The sequence below is a fragment of the Onthophagus taurus genome, chromosome 6 (assembly GCF_036711975.1).
Source record: "Onthophagus taurus isolate NC chromosome 6, IU_Otau_3.0, whole genome shotgun sequence".
Taxonomy (NCBI): domain Eukaryota; kingdom Metazoa; phylum Arthropoda; class Insecta; order Coleoptera; family Scarabaeidae; genus Onthophagus; species Onthophagus taurus.
Window position 1 is genome coordinate 1774846 of NC_091971.1, and position 21969 is coordinate 1796814.

At 30.9% G+C, this 21969-nt stretch overlaps 3 protein-coding genes across 4 annotated transcripts; 1 reads left to right on the top strand and 2 right to left on the bottom strand.

The window, feature by feature from the left end:
* The first annotated feature begins 44 nt into the window (after window positions 1-44).
* On the top strand, window positions 45-15393 carry LOC111424752 (lethal (2) 37Cb). The gene is made up of 7 exons (XM_023058415.2): window positions 45-505; window positions 568-887; window positions 945-1166; window positions 7410-8574; window positions 8626-8844; window positions 8911-9094; window positions 14818-15393. Exons 1-7 carry the CDS (start codon window positions 156-158, stop codon window positions 15040-15042), a joined length of 2685 nt encoding a protein of 894 aa, XP_022914183.1. The 5' UTR covers window positions 45-155; the 3' UTR covers window positions 15043-15393.
* Window positions 2835-5713, bottom strand: LOC111424753 (uncharacterized). Of its 2 annotated transcripts, XM_071196408.1 has the most exons (11): window positions 5210-5713; window positions 4956-5152; window positions 4769-4906; window positions 4522-4648; window positions 4280-4471; window positions 4041-4232; window positions 3836-3986; window positions 3508-3781; window positions 3302-3448; window positions 3094-3241; window positions 2835-3020 (listed from the first exon to the last, which is right to left on the bottom strand). In XM_071196408.1, exons 2-5 carry the CDS (start codon window positions 5037-5039, stop codon window positions 4398-4400), a joined length of 423 nt encoding a protein of 140 aa, XP_071052509.1. In that variant the 5' UTR covers window positions 5040-5152; window positions 5210-5713; the 3' UTR covers window positions 2835-3020; window positions 3094-3241; window positions 3302-3448; window positions 3508-3781; window positions 3836-3986; window positions 4041-4232; window positions 4280-4397. The 2 variants fall into 2 exon arrangements, 1 of the variants encoding a protein (XP_071052509.1); XR_011640538.1 differs by having other exon boundaries at window positions 4041-4471; window positions 4529-4648; window positions 5210-5329.
* On the bottom strand, window positions 15074-21963 carry LOC111424750 (ribonuclease H2 subunit B). The gene is made up of 4 exons (XM_023058413.2): window positions 21751-21963; window positions 21275-21505; window positions 20752-20891; window positions 15074-17182 (listed from the first exon to the last, which is right to left on the bottom strand). The coding sequence occupies exons 1-4, from the start codon at window positions 21833-21835 to the stop codon at window positions 16685-16687; spliced, it is 954 nt and encodes a 317-aa protein (XP_022914181.2). The 5' UTR covers window positions 21836-21963; the 3' UTR covers window positions 15074-16684.
* Between the last annotated feature and the right edge of the window lie 6 nt (window positions 21964-21969).

Sequence of the window (21969 nt, forward strand, 5' to 3'; positions counted from 1 at the left end):
ATAATATTAAATCATTAAAACATAACCTCAATCAAAATTATAACCTCAACTCGTCCATCTTTGTTTACTAACAACATAACCTCACTTAATCAAACAACACATTTCTCATCATTTTGAATTATTCAATTCATTGAAAGAATTAATTTTGATTAAAAATGGCATCTACAAGCGGAAAGAGAAAGAAATACGACGATACCGGTGGTTCTTCCGATGTAGATATAAAAGAGAAAGAAGTGTTGGAAGATATCAAAGAAAGGGATGCTTTAGCGGAACGAATCAAGCAAAGGGATTTAGCTCAGGTTAGAAATGTTGTTCATGCTTCTGATCGTAAATCGTTTGAAGAGGCCGCAAAAAGGCTTAAAATGGAACTTGAGGATAGGGATAAACTTATTCCAAAACTACGGTTAGAGTCAAGAAGGAAATATTTGGGGAATCGGAAAGTTAGTAAAGTACAAGAATTAGAGGATGATATCAGAGATGATGAGTATTTATTTGAAGAGGATATGTATGTTTTTTTTTGATATTTCGCAATAAAAAAATTAATACCAATTTAATTTTTTATTTTAGATTAACAGAAAGAGAATTAAAAGATAGGCAACACAAAAAGGAATTGTTAAAGTTAGCTCAAGAACATGAAGAAGCAAGCAAATTAGAAAGAGTTGCCAGATATCATATGCCAAGGGATTTGGGTAAAGGCTCAACTTCAGATTATGTAGAAGTAGATGAATTAGAAAAAGTACCTCAATCCGAACAGAAAAAATGGGAAAAGGAACAAATGGAATCGGCTGTATTTTCATTTGGGGCTAAAAACAAGGGAAAAAAAGACGAATATGAATTATTATTTGAAGAGGATCAAATTAATTTTATTCACACATTGCAAATTTCAGGTACTTAATAAATCATTATTAGAAATAAATAATTACTAATCTTAAATATCTTAAAAGGTCAAAAAGATACCGATTTTAAAGAACCACAACTAAAAGAATCTGAAAAAAGACTGCTAGATATTGAAGAGACAAAGAAGAGCCTTCCAGTTTATCCATTTAGAGATCGTATTATTGCAGCTGTTAAGGAGCATCAAGTTTTAATTATTGAGGGTGAAACTGGATCTGGAAAAACTACACAAATTCCTCAGTATTTGTATGAAGCTGGGTTTACAGAAGGAGGTAAGAATATAAATATAAAAGAAAATATTAGTAGTTAGGCTTTATTCAATGAAAATTTGAGGTAAAAAAGTCATTTTATTTATCATTGTTGGTGTAGGCGTACTGTTCTCTTTTTAAATACACAATGTTCGCCCTTGAATATTGATAAATAATATTTTTGATGAACTTGCAAATGAGGAGCTAGAGTTAAAATCGTCCAACATAACTTGTGGCTAAGTTTCACATAGTATATCTTCTAGGTAATCAATATTGTGACTGTTGTGTATTTAACAGCTGATATCTTCAACATATAGTGAGTGTAAGAGGTACAAGTATAGCGCATCAGCAGTATTGATCAGGTTTATGTCGCTCCCACAAGCGACCTCGTCGTTTTAAGTCAATTTTATGTCAATACAGGGTGTCTCACGTAACTGGTTCGTTAGAACTTTTTCCACTATTCGTAGAGAATTGAAATTTTGGTAGCATGGGTTGTTCATTCGGAACTTACGATCTAAAATATTTTCAAGGTGGCCGCCACTTCCGGTCTACCGGAAGTAGACCACAACTTCGTTATTTTAAATGGAATGCTAGTTTTTATTACACCGTTTAATTGTACGTAAAAAATAGGTTGACTTTGATAAAAGTTATTGGTACCTAGCGTTTTTTGTTTTCGAGTTATTTTGGTTTTAAGCTTTTTTTGGTAAATTTCAACATGCTCTTTAAAACCCCATATCTCAGCCAACGTTCAATCAAAAAAGATCTACATTGGCACGATTACTCTTCAGATGCTGTCAAATAGATTGTCATTTGTTGTATTGGAGTATCTTATACAGGGTGGTTAAAAATTAAATTACTGTTTCTCCGTATTCAGTGGCGAGAAAGTCGAAAATTTTAAATGGAACGCCTCATATTTTTTTAGCCTATCAGAAAGGGAATTTAATTCTCTACAAATTATCTATAAACATTTCTATACCTATTTATTGTAGTTTGCCTGATATTGCGAAATTTACTAAAACATGCACGAAATGCAGGGTTTCTACTAGAAAGCTATAGAATTTTGACAGTTTTTGGTCCATGTTTGTGTTATTGTTGTCATTAGTTACATTTGACCACATTTGACGACGGGTATAAGTCATTGAACATCACGCCAGATTATTCCAACGCCGATATTTGAAATTTATTTTGTATTGATGGCGAATGTAATCAACTTTTGGACAGGACGTGTCGAACACTTAATGAGAGATGCCTAATAAACGTAACGCCCATCACAACGATAAATTTCAAAAAATTGATAAAGATTTTCTTAGTTTTGGACATATCGAGACCAAAAGAAACCGCATATTTCCGGTCACCAGTGATGAAGGCAACGAAATAAATATTTTATCGTATTTTATTGCATTTCCAAATTCAATTTAATAACAAATTTATATTTATTTATATTATACCAATAAGTTTTATGAAAGTCAACACATTTTTTTACGTACATTTAAAACGTGTGATAAAAACTATAGCGTTCCATGTAAAATAACGAAGTTATGATCTACTTCCGGTAGACCGGAAGTGGCAGCAATCTTGAAAATATTTTAATGAACCAGTTACGTGAGACATCCTGTATAATATGAACTCCACTCAGCCGCATGTGGCCTTGACTCAAACAAAAACACAATTCTTTCTGAATAAAATTACACATAAGTTCATAACATTTTAATAAACACGTGCACTAATAATACATATGATATGATGATTTCGGGAAATGTTGGCGATCTCATTGTTGAACACTTCGTCGTCGTCGTGGATTATACAAAACACTTCCAGGTGGATATTTAATCTCTACATAATAACTAAGTATTATTAATGAGAAGTAGAGTTCTACAACTAAAACAAAAAAAGGAATATAGATGAGACAATTATTAATATTGTTTATTTTTTTGAAGGAATTAAAGCTCACATAGATATACACCAGGACATATACCCCCTAAAACCAGTAACGGTTCAGTGAATATTAGCGTGATGATTATTAAAAGCGTATACCATAGCATGCATATTGTTAGAGAACCATTCCATATTAACCAAGCCAATATCATGTTTGATATATCCTAAATTTGATTTAAAGGACTTTTAATTTATAAGAAGTTTTTTTTAATTATTTAGCTTACTCTGGATAATCCGATTAACAGAAAAACATCGAATATTGCGTAAACACTGCATGCTATTATTGGTGCAGTGTACACTTTCCACTCATTTTGATCTTCCGTAGTTACCAAATATACCGTCGCCATAACCAATACACAAAAAGACACAGCCTAGCAAAAATGTTATATTTAACACATTTTTCTATAAAAATTAAAAAAAAAGTGTTTACCAAGTGAACCATGCCCCATACCTGACCACCCACTTTCGTCGAACAACAGCAGCACTTATTGAATAGAATGCTGATCATTGTTCATGTTGGCTCCAACGAGTCAATCCGATTATCATACTTAAAATTTTCTCAATTGGATGTTTTAAATATTTAAAATTATTTTCTATTTGTCACAGTGACAAAATACGTGTCAAATTGATTTCAATTCGACATTGAAATCAATAAATATTCGTGTAGTGACTAAAAGTAATCAAAACCATGTATAATTCAAGCACTAAAAACTTTTTATAATCATTTTGTTTGTTGAAAAAACTTTTAATCTCTTTACAATAATATGGAAATAAAAGTAAAACGATTAACGTTCTTGAAATTCCAAGATAAACAATCATTATAGGAATTGTTATTAATGTAAAAAGGAGCATTGAAAATGATATCGATCCGGCGAAAATAACCCAGATTAATAATTTCTTCTTGCGATTCTAGAATTATTGTATTAAGAATTATTGTAATGATGACGATATAGTTTTAATAACTTTAAAGATTCCTATTACAAAAATTAGATCAAAAACTATGTAAATTAAAATTCCGGTGTACAAAAATCGTAGTAGACATAATATTGGTATGTTAGGTCCAGCTATGAAATTCATAAAATCGTGAAATTTAGATGATATTGACGTCATATTCATCAAAAAAGATAAACTTATTAATATCACCAAATGAAAAAGCTGCAAAAAATTCATTTTTATCGTTATAATTATTTTGGTATGCTCACAAGATTATAAGTAGCCCAGATATAAACAGCTTTTCTTAACGAACAACAACCATTTAATTTCAATATATCCATCATATTAATTTTAATTTAGAATTTAAATAATGACATTAATTGTCAATTAATCATAATCAGCATCGTATTTTAAGTGCCAATAATAACTAAACACAACGACTACACAATAAAAATATATACCTAAAAAAAAATTGTTCAATATTTTTTGTGATATTTAAAGTAAATCTTACAAAACACCGTTGTCAAAATTAAAGCATAAATTGTATGAGTATATGCGATTGCGGAATAAACCCAAATTCCGTTAAATGAGACAGATCCGTTTAATATTAACCAGCTAAGCATGTTATTAGGTTGTTCCTAATAAATAAATTGAATTAAATTAAAACTAGAACTACCACTGGTATTAACACTAGACCTCGAAGAACTAGACTTAGAAATGTGAATTAATTTAGATTGATTAAAAATGTTGATACTTACTAATTCCACCGCTCTAAAAAATACGACATTGTTGCATATCATGTATGATAACAACAAGATTGTCGAAAGTGTTAATAATCCCGAGTTGGGGTCTTCAAGGGAAATAGTTAGGCGTGCCAAAAAGAATAATGCAAGAATCTAAATTAATCAAGGGTCAAATTAAATTTATATTAAAACAAATTAGTACCATGTGAATGCAAGCAATTACGATAGTTCCTTTTCTTAAATCCCCACAGCAGCAAAAAACGTTGTTTAAAGCATATTTATGCATGCTTACTTACAAATTGAGAATGATTCAAAGACTGAGTAATTTTGATTTAGCTTTTAAAAAGTACTTGGAATAACATTTATCTTTTGACATAGTATTTTGTCAATTTTGATAACCTAAAATGATTTAAATTGAATTAATCCTGTATCCCAAAAAGTCAAAAATTTTGAAACTTTGTGACAGAATTAAAACGCTAGGCCTTTGGAATCAATTTTAGCAAAATATGCAATCCCCCTATTCCAGGGGGATAATGGTACTTGAGAGTAGCACTAAATCACATTATGATATTCAGAAAAACAGATCTTTCTTCTTTCATTACAACAAATAAACATTTCACGCAGTACATTTTGAGTGGGGTCTAGCTTTGGCAGAACAATTTTCACAACTTCCTCTTTTTTTTGAACTTGTGCTACGACATTTTCGTGGACGCAGTAAATTTGAATATTTATTTATCAGGCCTGTAGCTACAGAACGACGAAAATCTGATAGAATATTGAGAAAAAACATATTGAGCAAAAACTAACATTTTCGCATAATCTAAGTGTCAAAAAAGATGCTAATTCGAAAATTCCTGGAAGCCGTGTTTATTGAAATTAAGAAATGAAACTTATTTTAAATTGAAGCTTAAAGCTTTCTGTTTAAATCGATGTATAATAATCGTTGGGTTGGATTGGAAAAATATTGAAAGAAAAAATGTTGAAATAAAACTTACATTTTTTTATAACCTAAAAGTGTCAAAAAAGATGCTAATTTAAAAATTCCTGGAAGATGTATTTCTTGAAATTAAGGAATGAGATTTATTTTAAATTAAAGCTCAAAGCTTTCTCTTTAAAATGATGTATAATAATTGTTGGGTTGGATTGGAAAAATATTAAGAAAAAAAATTTTGAAACAAAGCTTAAATTTTCGTATAACCTAAAAGTGTCAAAAAAGATGCTAATTTAAAAATTCCTGGAAGCTGTGTTTATTGAAATTAAGGAATGAAACTTATTCTAAATTAAAGCTGAAAGCTTTCTCTTTAAAATGATGTATAATAATTGTTGGGTTGGATTGGAAAAATATTGAGAGATAAAATGTTGAAATAAAATTTACATTTTTTTATAACCTAAAAGTGTCAAAAAAGATGCTAATTTAAAAATTCCTGGAAGCCGTGTTTATTGAAATTAAGGAATGAGACTTATTTTAAATTAAAGCTCAATGCTTTCTTTTTAAAATGATGTATAATAATTGTTGGGTTGGATTGGAAAAATATTGAGAGAAAAAATGTTGAAATAAAACTTACATTTTTTTATAACCTAAGTGTCAGAAACGATGCTAATTTAAAAATTCCTGGAAGCTGTGTTTATTGAAATTAAGGAATGAAACTTATTCTAAATTAAAGCTGAAAGCTTTCTCTTTAAAATGATGTATAATAATTGTTGGGTTGGATTGGAAAAATATTGAGAGATAAAATGTTGAAATAAAACTTACATTTTTTTTATAGCCTAAAAGTGTCAAAAAAGATGCTAATTTAAAAATTTCTGGAAGATGTATTTCTTGAAATTAAGGAATGAGATTTATTTTAAATTAAAGCTTAAAGCTTTCTCTTTAAAATGATGTATAATAATTGTTGGGTTGGATTGGAAAAATATTGAGAAAAAAATGTTGAAACAAAACTTACATTTTGGTATAACCTAAAAGTGTCAAAAAAGATGCTAATTTAAAAATTCCTGGAAGCCGTGTTTATTGAAATTAAGGAATGAGACTTATTTTAAATTAAAGCTTAAAGCTTTCTCTTTAAAATGATGTATAATAATTGTTGGGTTGGATTGGAAAAATATTGAGAGATAAAATGTTAAAATAAAACTTACATTTTTTTATAACCTAAAAGTGTCAAAAAAGATGCTAATTTAAAAATTCCTGGAAGATGTATTTCTTGAAATTAAGGAATAAGACTTATTTTAAATTAAAGCTCAATGCTTTCTTTTAAAAATGAAAACTACCGGTACTTTAAAGTACCATCGGGACACAAAGGGTTAAAAGATGAGTCAAAACATCTTTTTATCTACTCCACATTTCAATTTTTTTATTTATTTTGTGAAAACAAGCAAGTAAACTAGAAAGAGCTTAATAATAGAATAAAGAGGATAAAAATTGAAAAGGCAAAGAAGAATCTTGACAGAAAAGAAGAAGACTAGTAGCTTCTACATAGATTGCTTTAAATCTTCTCCACCCTCACGGAGGGTCTTGTACCACATATTCATCTTATCATCTCATTTTTGCCCATCTTGCATTTCCTTAACTGCCTTCTACAGCTAATCTTTCGTTTGATTACATCTCTTTTTTGAGCAATTTTTCTCCTTTAGTAATTTTTAACTATTTTTTTTTGTTTAGGTAAGAAGATTGGATGCACACAACCAAGAAGAGTCGCTGCAATGTCAGTTGCAGCCCGAGTAGCCCAAGAAATGAACGTTAAATTAGGAAATGAAGTTGGTTACGCGATTCGTTTCGAAGATTGCACAACGGAAAGAACCGTAATAAAATACATGACAGACGGAACATTACACAGAGAATTTTTATCTGAACCTAGCCTAGAATCTTACAACGTTATGATAATCGACGAAGCCCACGAAAGAACGCTTCACACCGATATCTTATTTGGATTAGTAAAAGATATAGCGAGATTTAGACCCGATTTAAAATTATTGATATCAAGCGCTACGTTAGACGCGAAAAAATTTTCAGATTTTTTTGATAACGCCCCGATTTTTCGTATTCCCGGACGGCGATTTTCGGTTGATATATATTACACACGGGCGCCGGAAGCCGATTACGTCGACGCTTGTGTCGTTTCCGTTTTGCAAATACACGCAACGCAACCATTAGGAGACATTTTAGTCTTTTTAACCGGTCAGGAAGAAATTGAAACTTGTCAGGAACTCTTACAAGATCGCGTTCGACGTTTAGGATCAAAATTAAAAGAATTACTTATTTTACCTGTTTACGCAAATTTACCAAGTGACATGCAAGCGAAAATTTTCGATCCAACCCCACCGGGTGCTCGAAAAGTTGTTTTAGCAACAAATATTGCGGAAACTTCGCTGACAATCGATAATATCATTTACGTTATTGATCCCGGTTTCGCAAAACAAAACCATTTTAATTCTCGAACTGGAATGGAAAGTTTGATGGTAGTCCCAATTTCGAAAGCTTCCGCAAATCAACGTGCAGGAAGAGCGGGGAGAGTCGCACCGGGGAAATGTTTTCGATTATATACAGCGTGGTCGTTTAAAAACGAATTAGAAGATAATACAATCCCGGAAATTCAAAGAATTAATCTCGGGAATGCTGTGTTAATGTTAAAAGCTTTAGGAATTAATGATTTGGTTCATTTTGATTTTTTGGATCCACCCCCTCACGAAACGTTGGTTTTAGCTTTAGAACAATTGTATGCTTTGGGTGCTTTGAATCATCATGGAGAATTAACTAAGTTAGGGAGACGTATGGCCGAGTTTCCTGTTGATCCTATGATGGCAAAAATGATTTTAGCGTCGGAAAAGTAAATTTAATAAAATCTGTTATGACTTAGTTAATTTATTTTTATTTCTAGGTATAAATGTTCGGAGGAAATTGTAACAATAGCTGCAATGTTATCGGTTAATAGCGCAGTGTTTTATAGACCAAAAGATAAAATAATTCATGCTGATACTGCAAGAAAAAATTTTAATGATTTAGCCGGCGATCATTTGAGTTTATTAAATGTTTATAATCAATGGAGAGATACTGATTATTCTACGCAATGGTGTTATGAAAATTTTATTCAATACCGGTAAATTAAATTAAAAATAGAACTAACACCAGAATAAAACTATTAAAATTTTAATACAATTTTTAGATCGATGAGGAGAGCAAGAGATGTGAGAGAACAATTAGTTGGTCTTATGCAAAGAGTTGAAATTGATATGGTATCGAATGCGACAGAGTCTGAAAATATAAGAAAAGCAATAACAGCTGGATATTTTTATCATGTTGCAAGATTATCTAAAGGTGGTGGTTATAAAACCGTTAAACATAATCAGGTAATTACTTTTTTTTTTGCTTTTAAATTTTATTTCAAACCTTTCAATAAGCTATTCCAACTTAGTACTTGACCCAAATTCAAATTGATGTGTTTTATACAAGCTGCAAATGACAATTTTTTACATTATAACTTAAAAGTTTCTAGACTAATGATTTGGGATTTAAAGAAAGAAACATTTTAAGTTTATAAAGCAAGAATTAAACTTTATAATTTTATGTTTCCATGAATATTCGTTTTGTTGGTAAAAAATTCTTAAACTCAACCAAATCTAAAAATGTCAATTTTTGCATCAATAAAATTGTTTTGTGACGTCACAAGCAATGTTAACCATGCATTTTCCTATTAAACCGGTCATCACCTAACCTTACAAATTGTTTATTTTATAGCCACCTACAAAATCAATCTGATAAACTTAAAAGTAAAGTTATTTTTACTAAACTAGGTGAGATTACAACTTATTATTATTGCTGCCGGGCTGAGGAGGGCGGCCCCTCTCGTTACCGCGACCTATAAGATCTATTGTAACTTTAGTCCTCCAAAGGTTTAGAGCAAATGTAGGTCCTTAATGAACCTTAGTATTGTCCTGAGGTCTTGAACCTTTATGTCAGTAGGTAACAGGGAAGTTTTACCGAAGACGTTGTGCCTTAGACGGCCTCTGGCGACGCAATTGCACAGTATATGTTCAGCAGTTTCTGACTCGTCGTTGCATAGTCGACAAGTTTGATCCTCAGCTTGTCCAATGTGGAAGAGGTGGTATTGTAGGGGCACATGGCCGGTTAGGTAGCCTGAGAGCGTTCTTAGATCCCCTTTGCTGAGGCATAAAACCTCTTTGGTTTTGTTTTGCGACGGAGTTATCATACTCTTCGCTTGTCTGTGACCTGGAAGTTCTTTCCAGCGTAAGGCTATCTTTGAAGCCTCCCAGTTGTTGATTATTTGTTTTAGGTGTCTTTTTTGTAGTCCACATCCAGGTTGGGGTCCAATGAAGGGCGTGTTTGCTGGCCAGCTTGTCGGCCTTCTCATTGCCATAGGGTAACATCATTGCCCCTAGCGAGTTCTCTCAGGTTGTTGGTGCACTCTCTGATCAGTGCGGAGCCACACGTGTAGGCCTGAATTGCCTTTAAGGCGGCACGACTGTCTGTGAAAATGTTTATGGATGCACCTTTTTGTCCCTTCTGTAGGTTCAAAGCGGTGCAGAAGTTTATAGCAAGAACTTCTGCTTGGAAAATTGTTAAGTCCGAGCTGAGGGGCAATTTGATGTGGCTATTTGGTCCACTGATGCCCATGCCTACTCCAGATCTTACTGTCTTTGAAGCATCGGTGTACCAGGCTAGGGCTCCTCTTTTTAGTTGAGGCCCTCCTTTCGCCCAATCATCCCTGCTACTAAATATGACCTTATACGGTTGGTTGAAATTGTAGAGAGATTACAACTTACAACGTATATTTTCGGATGAAGTACTCTTGTTTTTCTTAGGCTTTCGATGCATAATGACTGACTACCTGTCGTTAGATAGACTATGTGTCAATAGATTCTGCGTTAATAGTAGAACTAACACTAGACCGAAAATTAGAAATATTCGGGTTTATCCATGGTCTTGTGTTAGTTCTAGTGATAGTGTAAAACTAGAACTAACACTAGACCTGGAAGGTCTAGTTTTATGAGGTTTTTATACAGTAATTTATCGATGGTACAACTTGGATAACCATTTTCTGTTGCTAATCTATTAATAAAATTTAGTTCTTTTAGTCTGGATGTATAGCCTAGAGGATATTTTAATCGTCTGACAATAAAGGCCTGAAACGCAGCTAATTTGTAGTTGTTGGTATGAAAAGAATCATAAGGGATGACAATATTTAAAGACGAAGGCTTACTGAAAATGTCAAATTTAAGATTATTGTCAATTTTTTGTATTTTTAAGTCTAAAAAATTTAAGCAGTCCTTTTCTATTTCCAAGGTGAATTTAAGATTCTTGTGGATGTTGTTCATATAAGATAGCATATTATCAAGATCGAATTTATTTCCATTCCATACACATACAGGGTGATTCAAAAAACTTCTAAACTTCTAGAGTAGATAATACATGAAAAATTAATATGTAGTCTTATAATAGTCTTAATATACATGGGGTTGGAATGCCTCGTTGGCGAGATATAGCGGATCAAAGTTTCTTTAAAATTAATCATTATCTGCAATAAAGAGCACTTTTTTGAAAATATTATCTACGTCATTGCTCTCTACGCGTGTAAAGTGATCAATTATCTATCAATTGGTCTCTTACAAAACTTTGATCAAAGCAATGGTTTTTAAGAAAAACACGTTTGTAGAAAATTTGTTAATTCAATCAAAAACTGTTGCTTTAATCAAAGTTTTGTAAGAGACCAATTGATAGATAAATGATCACTTTACACGAAAATACTGCCCGTTTGACAAAATTGGCAGTGGAGTTGAAAATATTTTTAAAAAAGGGCTTTTTATTGCAGATAATGTTTAATTTTAAAGAAACTTTGACCCGTTATATCTCGTTAAGGAGGCATTTGCGATCCCATGTATATTAAGACTTTTCATCTTAATTTTTGATGTATTACCTGCCCTAGAAGTCTGTCAGCGATTTTTTGAATCATCCTGTATAATGTCGTCGACGTATCTATACCATTTTATGATATTCTTAAAGAACAGATTTTTTGAGTTAACAATAAAGTTCTTTTCAATATTATCTAAATACAAATCATCTAATAATCCAGAAATGAAAAGAATTATGTGATTAAGTATTTTAATTAAGTCACCAGTGATGATTTTATCTTTAAAATGTTGAAAGAATATGTCTTCAATCGCTTTTAAAGTAAAAGTGGTATCAACATTTGTGTATAGATTGACCACATCGAAGAATAACAGTGTATTATTGTTAATATGTGGTGTAATATGTTTTAAGTTTTCGATGAGTTGTAATGAGTTTTTCAGGGAGTGTATTGGTTTATAATCAATTTGTTCAAAAATGCCATACATAAAATCAATCATTTTAGAGGTAGGAGAGTCAAAAGATGTGGTTATAGGCCTAATAGGTAAATTATCCTTATGGAATTTTATGAGAGAATAGAATTGTGGTATGAAGCAGTTCATAGGCATTAAAAAATATAGGTTTTGACCAAGTTTTGTGATAATATTCTTATGTTTATTGATGATATTCTTAGTTTTAGCTGTTATTGAATTTAATGGGTCTTTATTAATCTCTTTATAACCATTTTCTTTTAAGAAATTAATTGTTTTGTTATTGTATTTAAGGTTTTTAATATTATTCTTCCTCCCTTTATTGCAACATGATTTTTCATAACTTTTCAGAATAGGAACGATGTCATTTTGTATGTTGGCGTAAAAACTAACATTTTTGCATAATCTAAGTGTCAAAAAAGATGCTAATTCAAAAATTCCTGGAAGCCGTATTTATTGAAATTAAGAAATGAAACTTATTTTAAATTGAAGCTTAAAGCTTTCTGTTTAAATCGTTGTATAATAATCGTGGGGTTGAATTAGAAAAATATTGAGAAAAATAGTATTGAGTTAAAACTAACATTTTCGTATAACCTAAAAATGTCAAAAAAGATGCGAGTTTAAAAATTCCTGGAAGCCCTTAATCTCTTTATAACCATTTTCTTTTAAGAAATTAATTGTTTTTTTATTGTATTTAAGGTTTTGAATATTATTCTTCCTCCCTTTATTGCAACATGATTTTTCATAACTTTTCAGGATAGGAATGATGTCATTTTTTATGTTGGCGCAAAAACTAACATTTTCGCATAATCTAAGTGTCAAAAAAGATGCTAATTCAAAAATTCCTGGAAGCCGTGTTTATTGAAATTAAGAAATGAAACTTATTTTAAATTGAAGCTTAAAGCTTTCTGTTTAAATCGTTGTATAATAATCGTTGGGTTGAATTAGAAAAATATTGAGAAAAATAGTATTGAGTTAAAACTAACATTTTCGTATAACCTAAAAATGTCAAAAAAGATGCGAGTTTAAAAATTCCTGGAAGCCCTTAATCTCTTTATAACCATTTTCTTTTAAGAAATTAATTGTTTTTTTATTGTATTTAAGGTTTTGAATATTATTCTTCCTCCCTTTATTGCAACATGATTTTTCATAACTTTTCAGGATAGGAATGATGTCATTTTTTATGTTGGCGCAAAAACTAACATTTTCGCATAATCTAAGTGTCAAAAAAGATGCTAATTCAAAAATTCCTGGAAGCCGTGTTTATTGAAATTAAGAAATGAAACTTATTTTAAATTGAAGCTTAAAGCTTTCTGTTTAAATCGTTGTATAATAATCGTTGGGTTGAATTAGAAAAATATTGAGAAAAATAGTATTGAGTTAAAACTAACATTTTCGTATAACCTAAAAATGTCAAAAAAGATGCGAGTTTAAAAATTCCTGGAAGCCCTTAATCTCTTTATAACGATTTTCTTTTAAGAAATTAATTGTTTTTTTATTGTATTTAAGGTTTTTAATATTATTCTTCCTCCCTTTATTGCAACATGATTTTTCATAACTTTTCAGAATAGGAACGATGTCATTTTTTATGTTGGCGCAAAAACTAACATTTTCGCATAATCTAAGTGTCAAAAAAGACGCTAATTCAAAAATTCCTGAAAGCCGTGTTTATTGAAACTAAGAAATGAAACTTATTTTAAATTGAAGCTTAAAGCTTTCTGTTTAAATCGTTGTATAATAATCGTGGGGTTGAATTAGAAAAATATTGAGAAAAATAGTATTGAGTTAAAACTAACATTTTCTTATAACCTAAAAATGTCAAAAAAGATGCGAGTTTAAAAATTCCTGGAAGCCCTTAATCTCTTTATAACCATTTTCTTTTAAGAAATTAATTGTTTTTTTATTGTATTTAAGGTTTTGTATATTATTCTTCCTCCCTTTATTGCAACATGATTTTTCATAACTTTTCAGAATAGGAATGATGTTATTTTTTATGTTGTCGCGATTGGAAAATTTGTTGATGATACAGTTAATCTCTATGGCCGTTAAATGGATGTCTGGTTGAGTTTAAATTATGTTCCTAAGATTGGTAGTATATTTAAGTCTGTTATGTTTATTTGCATCAGCTAAATTGTCATTATTTTTGTATAAAATGTTTTCTTAGTCTGAGTAATTTGGTTCATGTAACTTAGGGTGGGCATTTTTGATAGAATTTTGATTATGTAATCTTCTCGTTCTTAAAAGGTGTAATTTTTGTTTTTTATGAAATCATCAATAACCACATTGGTGGTTAATAACCACTTGTATAGAGACAATCGATTGACTGAAAGTGTTTTCTGCTTTGTTTCTTTAATATGCCTCTCTCGAGTTGTGTTCTTTGTTTAATGTTGATGTTTTTAGATTTAACTAAGGCAAAATTATGTGTAAGGTTTTCTCTTAAACAAGAGTTAACAAAGAATATGTGGTTTTTGACGATGTTAATACGTTTGTTGACTTTTTTATATTTATAGATGTTGGACGAGGTGATATCCATGTTACATTTTAAAAGATCTATAATATTAGAGAGAAAACAAACAAAATTCTAAGTTAATATAACGATTTGGGATTTAAGAAATGAAACTTTTTCAGGTTATAAAATAACAATTAAACCACTAATTGTCCTTTTCCTCAAATCCACTCCGTCTCCTTCACCAATTCTTTTTCGTTTCTTTGGTAATTAATATTTTCGTATTTTCTAGTCCGTTTCAATTCATCCAAACAGTTCTTTATTCGAAGAGTTGCCACGTTGGGTGTTGTATCACGAATTAGTCTTTACAACGAAAGAGTTTATGCGACAAGTAATCGAAATTCAAAGTAAATGGTTGTTAGAGGTAGCACCGCATTACTATAAACAAAAAGAGTTAGAGGATTCGGCAAATAAGAAAATGCCGAAAGTGGTTGGGCGTAGCACAAAAACCGATTAAGATGTTTTGAAGTAATAAAAGAAAATATATCTTTCTTTTAATCATATATTTTAAGAGAGTACACAGCTTGTATATATAATTGTAATAAAACGAATGGGATATAACAAATAAAACAAAAAAAAAAAAAATTAAAGTAATAAAAAGTATGTTTAACGTTCCAAAAATGTACACAATAAAAAAATAACGTTAAAGTTTATGAGATGAACAATTTCATCTTATTGCAGCCTAACCTACATTTCAAGATGATTTTTTTTTCTTAATTAATCTTTTTTTAATTTATTTCCCTCTCCATTCTTTAGCAGTCTAATATTATTAAGTACACTCATTTAAACATTAAGATTTTTTTGCGGCCACAGCAATGACCATAGGAACAAGTTATCTTTATCTGACTTATCCGTTTTTATTATAATTTTTTTTTGCTCACGATTGACAACTATTCGATATGAACTAGGTTCTAGTGGAACTGGAAATTAAAGACAAGATCCGTAACTGGCACAAAAGAAATTTAACTCAATCAAAAAAGATTAAAAACATTGAACCAAAATTAGAACTAACAAATTTCACTAGAATTAATATTAGATTTTGAACTAGAAACATTTAGGTTAAGAACTTTTCAAAAGTGTTTTGTAACAAGTTTGAATCTAAATAACAAGTAAAACTAGAACTAGCACTATAACTAGAAAATTCTAGTTCTAGTGGTAGTATTAGTTCTAGTTTTGAGTCAAATATAAGAGTTTCTAGTTCTATTTCTAGCGTTAAATCTGGTGATAATGTTAATTCTAGTTTTAAATTCGTCCCTGAAAAAGTTACAAAGGAAAAAATTATTTTTCTTTTAGTTTAGACGCAACAAACGTACAGCAACAACGATACCCACCAATATTACTTATTTACAAAGAGAATTCCTTTAATTTGAAGCATCGATATTTTATTAATTTTTTTTTATTAAGATTATTAATATCGATACTTCTTAATTTTAAACTAATATAAACAAGTAATTATTATTAAATATACTTCAGTCTTTGAGAGATCTGAAATGCATTGCGAGTTTATAATAATTAATTAATTAGATAACAGAAATTAATTCTTATATTTATTTATGAGTACTTAAATACTTGTTAATTAATTTTTTTTTGAGTGTTGATTTAATTAAAAAAAAACACTATCTTAAGTAATACTTTAATAAATAGTCTTAGGCCCACTTTTACCACCTCTTGATAAATTTAACCGATAGATAAATTGGCGCTCTTAGCCAATGAGAGCGCTTAAAACCGCTGTAACCATGGTAATTATCTATCGGATAAATTTATCAAGAGGTGGTAAAAGTGGGCCTTAATCAAAAAAAAAAATATATATTGAGTGAGTGTAGATAATTTAATAAATAGATTTAAAAAAAAAACAATCAAAAAATCATAAAAAAAAAACAAGTATATGTATAACTATAAAAATGGAAGTCTCGTTTATTAGGAAGCTTAATAAAAAAGAAAACTATAAATACAAAAAAAAAACAGCACCGTTTCAAAAAATTGTGTGCGATAAGCATTCGTTTTGTAATAATTTTTTTTCTTAATATTTAGCCACGGACCAAAAACTGTACAATAAAAAAAATTACCATATTAAATACTAATTTTTACCCCAACATAATTCAAGTTTTCTTAAAAAACGACGTAATACTTTTCGTGCCTATGGCGGCTTTCGCTCTAGCTTTATCTTTCGCGATTGATTGCGTGGATTTCGCCGAAACTTTCTGCTCGGGTTTACTCAAGTCTAAAACGTTCGAGCCTTTCATCGCGTCCTCATCCGATTTGACGCGTTTCGCGTCCGGATATTGCTCCGGAACGATGCTTTTCCGTTTTAAACTACCCGTTTGCGTCTCTTCCGGCAAATTCAAATATTTGAGCAATTTCTGACTGAGATCGTCCATTAAGTATTCGGACACGATTCCGGCTGCGTACCTTAGATATGCATTGTTATCGGGGGTTTCACCTTTTGATGAAACTTTTATAAATGTTGCGGATGCCGCCCCGCCCGTTACGTGAATATTTTTTTGTTTTAATATATCTGCCACTCGTTCTGTTTTTTTCTTAAGCCATGCTAATGTTTTTTCTTCATTGTATTTAAAGGCATTTAAATCATCATCTCCCTAAAACATAGAAGAAAATAATTTAAATTAAATGAAATTCATTTAGGATAATTACTGGTGTGAAGTTATCCATTAACTTAAATCATTCATAATTTCGTAACCAATACGATATGGGTTACCAAATTTCATATACAGGACACTATTACCCTCAAGAACAGATTACACCCAACCCAACCCCAATTAAAAAAAAAATTTGTTAGGTTATATACAGATATAGCGCGACGCGGGCTTTGGGGTGAATTTGACCTCAATGGTCACTTCTGAAAGTGATGAAATGTTAGGACGATTTAGAGAGTGCCTTTAGCGATTTAAATCGACCATCAAAACACCGTTACCCTTAACTTCTACGATTTTAAGCGCACGCATCAAGTTACAGAACTCCATATTGAAACAAAAATGAGAACGCGGCTAGAAAATCTGTTATTGCTGGGACTAAATTAAGTGCTCATCCAGCATCATACACAAGAGATATTGCAAAATTGAAAATGGAAAAGGTTCTGGTAATATGGATACAGGATATGTCTCAAAAACCCATACCTGTTGACAGAAATAATATCAAGCAGATAGCATTAAGAATGTACAACCAGATACCCAAAAGTTTTTTTGAATTTTTTTTCCAGAATTTTCTGCAAGTACAGGATGGAAGATTGGATTTTTACAAAGACTGCAGAATTGGATCTGCAGATGTTCTGGCAGCTAAAGAATTTCCTGCAAAATTAGCTGAAATAATTAGAAATGTATGCAATGCGGATGCAACAGGTGTTTTCTGTAAATGTATGCCAAATAGAACATATACCCAAATCCCTGAACGCGATTATTGGTCAGACGATGACGATTTGGGAAAACCTATTGTGAAAAATGCTATGGGCAGAAATGTCTATCTTCAAATGAAGTCTTTGATACATTTTCAGAAAAGTAATGAAAGTAAGGGCGATAAATCTTTTAAAATTAGACCGTTCTTAGAGATAATACATGCAAGCTTTCAAAATTTTGGTATTTTTCAAGAAAATCTGTCCATAAATGAAATAATTGTAAGATATTACAATCACCATATACTAAAACAGTTCATAAAGGGTAAGCCAATACGATTTGGTAACAAACTCTGGGCACTTTGTGGCGAAGATGGATTTTGTGATAATATGGATGCAGGATATGTCTCAAAAACCGGGGAATACCGGGGTTGACGAAATAATATCAAGCAGATAGCATTAAGAATCTACAACCAGATTAAAGAAATGGAACCACAAAAGTCGACCTAGAAAAAAAACCAAGTTTGAATTTTCTGCAAGTACAGGATGGAAGAATGGATTTTTACAAAGACTCGCGTTGCATTGTATAAAGATTAAGGGGGGAATTGGATCTGCAGATGTTCTGGCAGCTAAAGAATTTCCTGCAAAACTAGCTGAAATAATTAGAAATGTATGCAATGCGGATGCAACAGGTCTTTTCTGTAAATGTATGCCAAGTAGAACATATACCCAAATCCCTGAGCGCGATTATTGGTCAGATGACGACGATTTGGGAAAACCTATTGTGAAAAATGCTATGGGCAGAAATGCCTATCTTCAAATGAAGTCTTTGATACATTTTCAGAAAAGTAATGAAAGTAAGGGCGATAAATCTTTTAAAATTAGACCGTTCTTAGAGATAATAAATGCAAGCTTTCAAAATTTTGATATTTTTCAAGAAAATCTGTCCATAAATGAAATAATTGTAAGATATTACGTTCACCACATACTAAAACAGTTCATAAAGGGTAAGCCAATACGATTTGGTAACAAACTCTGGGCACTTTGTGGCGAAGATGGATTTTGTGATAATATGGATGCAGGATATGTCTCAAAAACCGGGGAATACCGGGGTTGACGAAATAATATCAAGCAGATAGCATTAAGAATCTACAACCAGATTAAAGAAATGGAACCACAAAAGTCGACCCAGAAAAAAAACCAAGTTTGAATTTTCTGCAAGTACAGGATGGAAGAATAGATTTTTACAAAGACTCGCGTTGCATTGTATAAAGATTAAGGGGGGAATTGGATCTGCAGATGTTCTGGCAGCTAAAGAATTTCCTGCAAAATTAGCTGAAATAATTAGAAATGTATGCAATGCGGATGCAACAGGTGTTTTCTGTAAATGTATGCCATGTAGAACATATACCCAAATCCCTGAGCGCGATTATTGGTCAGACGACGACGATTTGGGAAAACCTATTGTGAAAAATGCTATGGGCAGAAATTCCTATCTTCAAATGAAGTCTTTGATACATTTTCAGAAAAGTAATGAAAGTAAGGGCGATAAATCTTTTAAAATTAGACCGTTCTTAGAGATAATAAATGCAAGCTTTCAAAATTTTGGTATTTTTCAAGAAAATCTGTCCATAGATGAAATGATTGTAAGATATTACAATCACCACATACTAAAACAGTTCATAAAGTGTAAACCAATACGATTTGGCTACAAACTCTGGGCACTTTGTGGCGAAGATGGATTGGTATTGTTTTTTTCCTTATACTGGCAAGGAAAGCGGATCACAATCAAAACTTTTTGGCACTAGAGTTATTTTGAAATTGCTAACTGCTACAAAAAGTCCAAAAAGTTAGCTCCAGAATCTTATGATCAAAGATTTGATAGCAAAAACAAAATATTGCTGGTAAAATGGAATGATAACAAATGTGTTTGTATAGCCACAAATTTTGATACCATAAAACCAGTATCATTTGCAGATGGAGCAGAGAACAAAAATTAAAAGTGTAAGTTACTCAGTCAAGATTCACCATTATAATCCATACATGGGTGGGGTAGACCATCATGATTGGTTCCTAAAAAAACACATTCACAAGGATAATTGATATGGCTAAAACATCATCAATTTCAGAAGTGCCCTTTAAATAACTCTCCCCTAAAGTTCGCGTCGCGCTATATATGTATAGAGCCTAACAAATTATTTTTCTCAAAAACCATTCTAAACGCTCTAAACCATTCTAAAATTTCATCAATTTCAGAAGTACCCATGGGGGTCAAATTCACCCCCAAAGTCCCATCCGCGGTTTATCAGAGTGAAATCATCCCTTTTTCAAGGGTGGGAGTTGAAAATTGTCAAAATTTCAAAAAACATCAATATAATTTAATTTTTTAGGACCTTTTAAAGGTTTGACATAATAAAATTGACATTTAATTTTGACAAATTGTTGTGAAGTTGGTTACAGTTGGTAACACTAAATTTGTGTCACATTGACGTTTCAACTTTATTCAAAAATTTATTTAAAAAAATAAATTTATGGAATCAATTTCAATAGTAGTCATGGACAAAGTATAGTATTCTACTTACATATAATGAGCTATTATTCACTCAGTTGAAACTTAACCTTAGTGAATAATAGCCCTCATTATACGCTAGTATAATAATATACTATTTTTACCAAATGGGGGTTGTAAACTGTTCTAGAGGGTAAGAGAGTCTCATATGTGAAATTTGGTGACCCAAATCATATTGGTTACAGAATTAAGAACGATTTAATTTTATAGCTGGGATTTATGGATAACTTCACACCAGTAGGATAATTTACTTTTCTATCTGCAATTAGATTCAAATATTTTAATCCGCTAGATTTCAACAGTCTTTCTGTTTCTGGATATTCTTCATCCCTTAATAATTGATCTAAAGGGATCGCTTGGGTGCTGCAATATTTCTTTAAGTATGGCAAAACTGAAAAAAAAAATACATATTATTATTATTATAAACGATCTAATTTAAAATAATACTTTTCTACATTAATACAATAATTGTATTAATAATTATTCTTTAATATTATTTGATTTATAAATATTAATTTAATTAGTATTTCTATTAATAGATGGCGGTAGTTGAATTAACTGTCAAATTAAAATTATAAATATAAAATATTAATTAAATTAAATATATATTTTTTGAGGATATTGATAATATCAACATAAATTTTAATCCATAAAAATATCAGAAATATTAAAAGTTGTTCTATTAAAACGCTATTAATTTTGATTAATGACAAAAACATAACCTAAAATTTTATTTATGACATTTTAAACTAAAAGAATTAAAATTGTATTTACCTAAAAATATTGGATCTATTGGAGTAGAGAGGTGCATTTTCCCATCACTTTTAACACTTTCATCTATAAACCAAGATCTCTTCCCTTCGGAAAACGTTAAAATTTCTTGTACAGAGTTATTGGCCGGTGAAAATAAAAAAACGGCGGATTCCCCAGTATTAGGATGCCTTAAAGTAACGATATCGGGAGTTCCAGTTCCAGTATATTGTTCAGATAATTCTAAAGCTTCACCTAAACGGAAATAATTAGAGCTTAATTCAAAATTAAAAAAAAGTAATAAAAACAATCGCGTAAACTTGTAAACAAATAAAGTGAACGGGTTTTATTCGGATGTAGAGTATTCTGAATGAATGAAATAATTATTGTTTGGATTGATTGCTTCATCAAAACAAGAGGATAGAAAATAAACGATCCCGGGAAAATTGATTGGTTAAAAAAAAACTCGCACAAAAGAAAGCCAGCCGATTTCTTTTTACCTTTTAATAAGAACACCCAGGAATTATTCGGCTGGTTTATGTTGGTTTTTATACACTTTTTCGGTGATGCTTTAACTCGAGGCATTTTCGCGAAAGGAAAAAACGAACGTGGAAAATGCACGATTATTATTATTATTGTAGAGTACGTTCTGCCATCACCGACGCCCGGCTAAAATTTACACTAGAAATGACACTTCTGCATACATTAAATTAGGTTGG

Coding starts and splice junctions, on each gene's coding strand:
- LOC111424752 (XM_023058415.2), top strand. CDS start 156: ATGGCATCTACAAGCGGAAAGAGAAAGAAATACGACGATACCGGTGGT. Junction 506..567: donor TATTTATTTGAAGAGGATAT/GTATGTTTTTTT, acceptor TTTTTATTTTAG/ATTAACAGAAAGAGAATTAA. Junction 888..944: donor TCACACATTGCAAATTTCAG/GTACTTAATAAA, acceptor ATATCTTAAAAG/GTCAAAAAGATACCGATTTT.
- LOC111424753 (XM_071196408.1), bottom strand. CDS start 5,039: ATGCATAAATATGCTTTAAACAACGTTTTTTGCTGCTGTGGGGATTTA. Junction 4,907..4,955: donor TAATTGCTTGCATTCACATG/GTACTAATTTGT, acceptor TGATTAATTTAG/ATTCTTGCATTATTCTTTTT. Junction 4,472..4,521: donor AATTTTGACAACGGTGTTTT/GTAAGATTTACT, acceptor ATTTTTTTTTAG/GTATATATTTTTATTGTGTA.
- LOC111424750 (XM_023058413.2), bottom strand. CDS start 21,835: ATGCCTCGAGTTAAAGCATCACCGAAAAAGTGTATAAAAACCAACATA. Junction 20,892..21,274: donor AATAGATCCAATATTTTTAG/GTAAATACAATT, acceptor TTTTTTTTTCAG/TTTTGCCATACTTAAAGAAA. Junction 17,183..20,751: donor ATCTAATTGCAGATAGAAAA/GTAAATTATCCT, acceptor TCTATGTTTTAG/GGAGATGATGATTTAAATGC.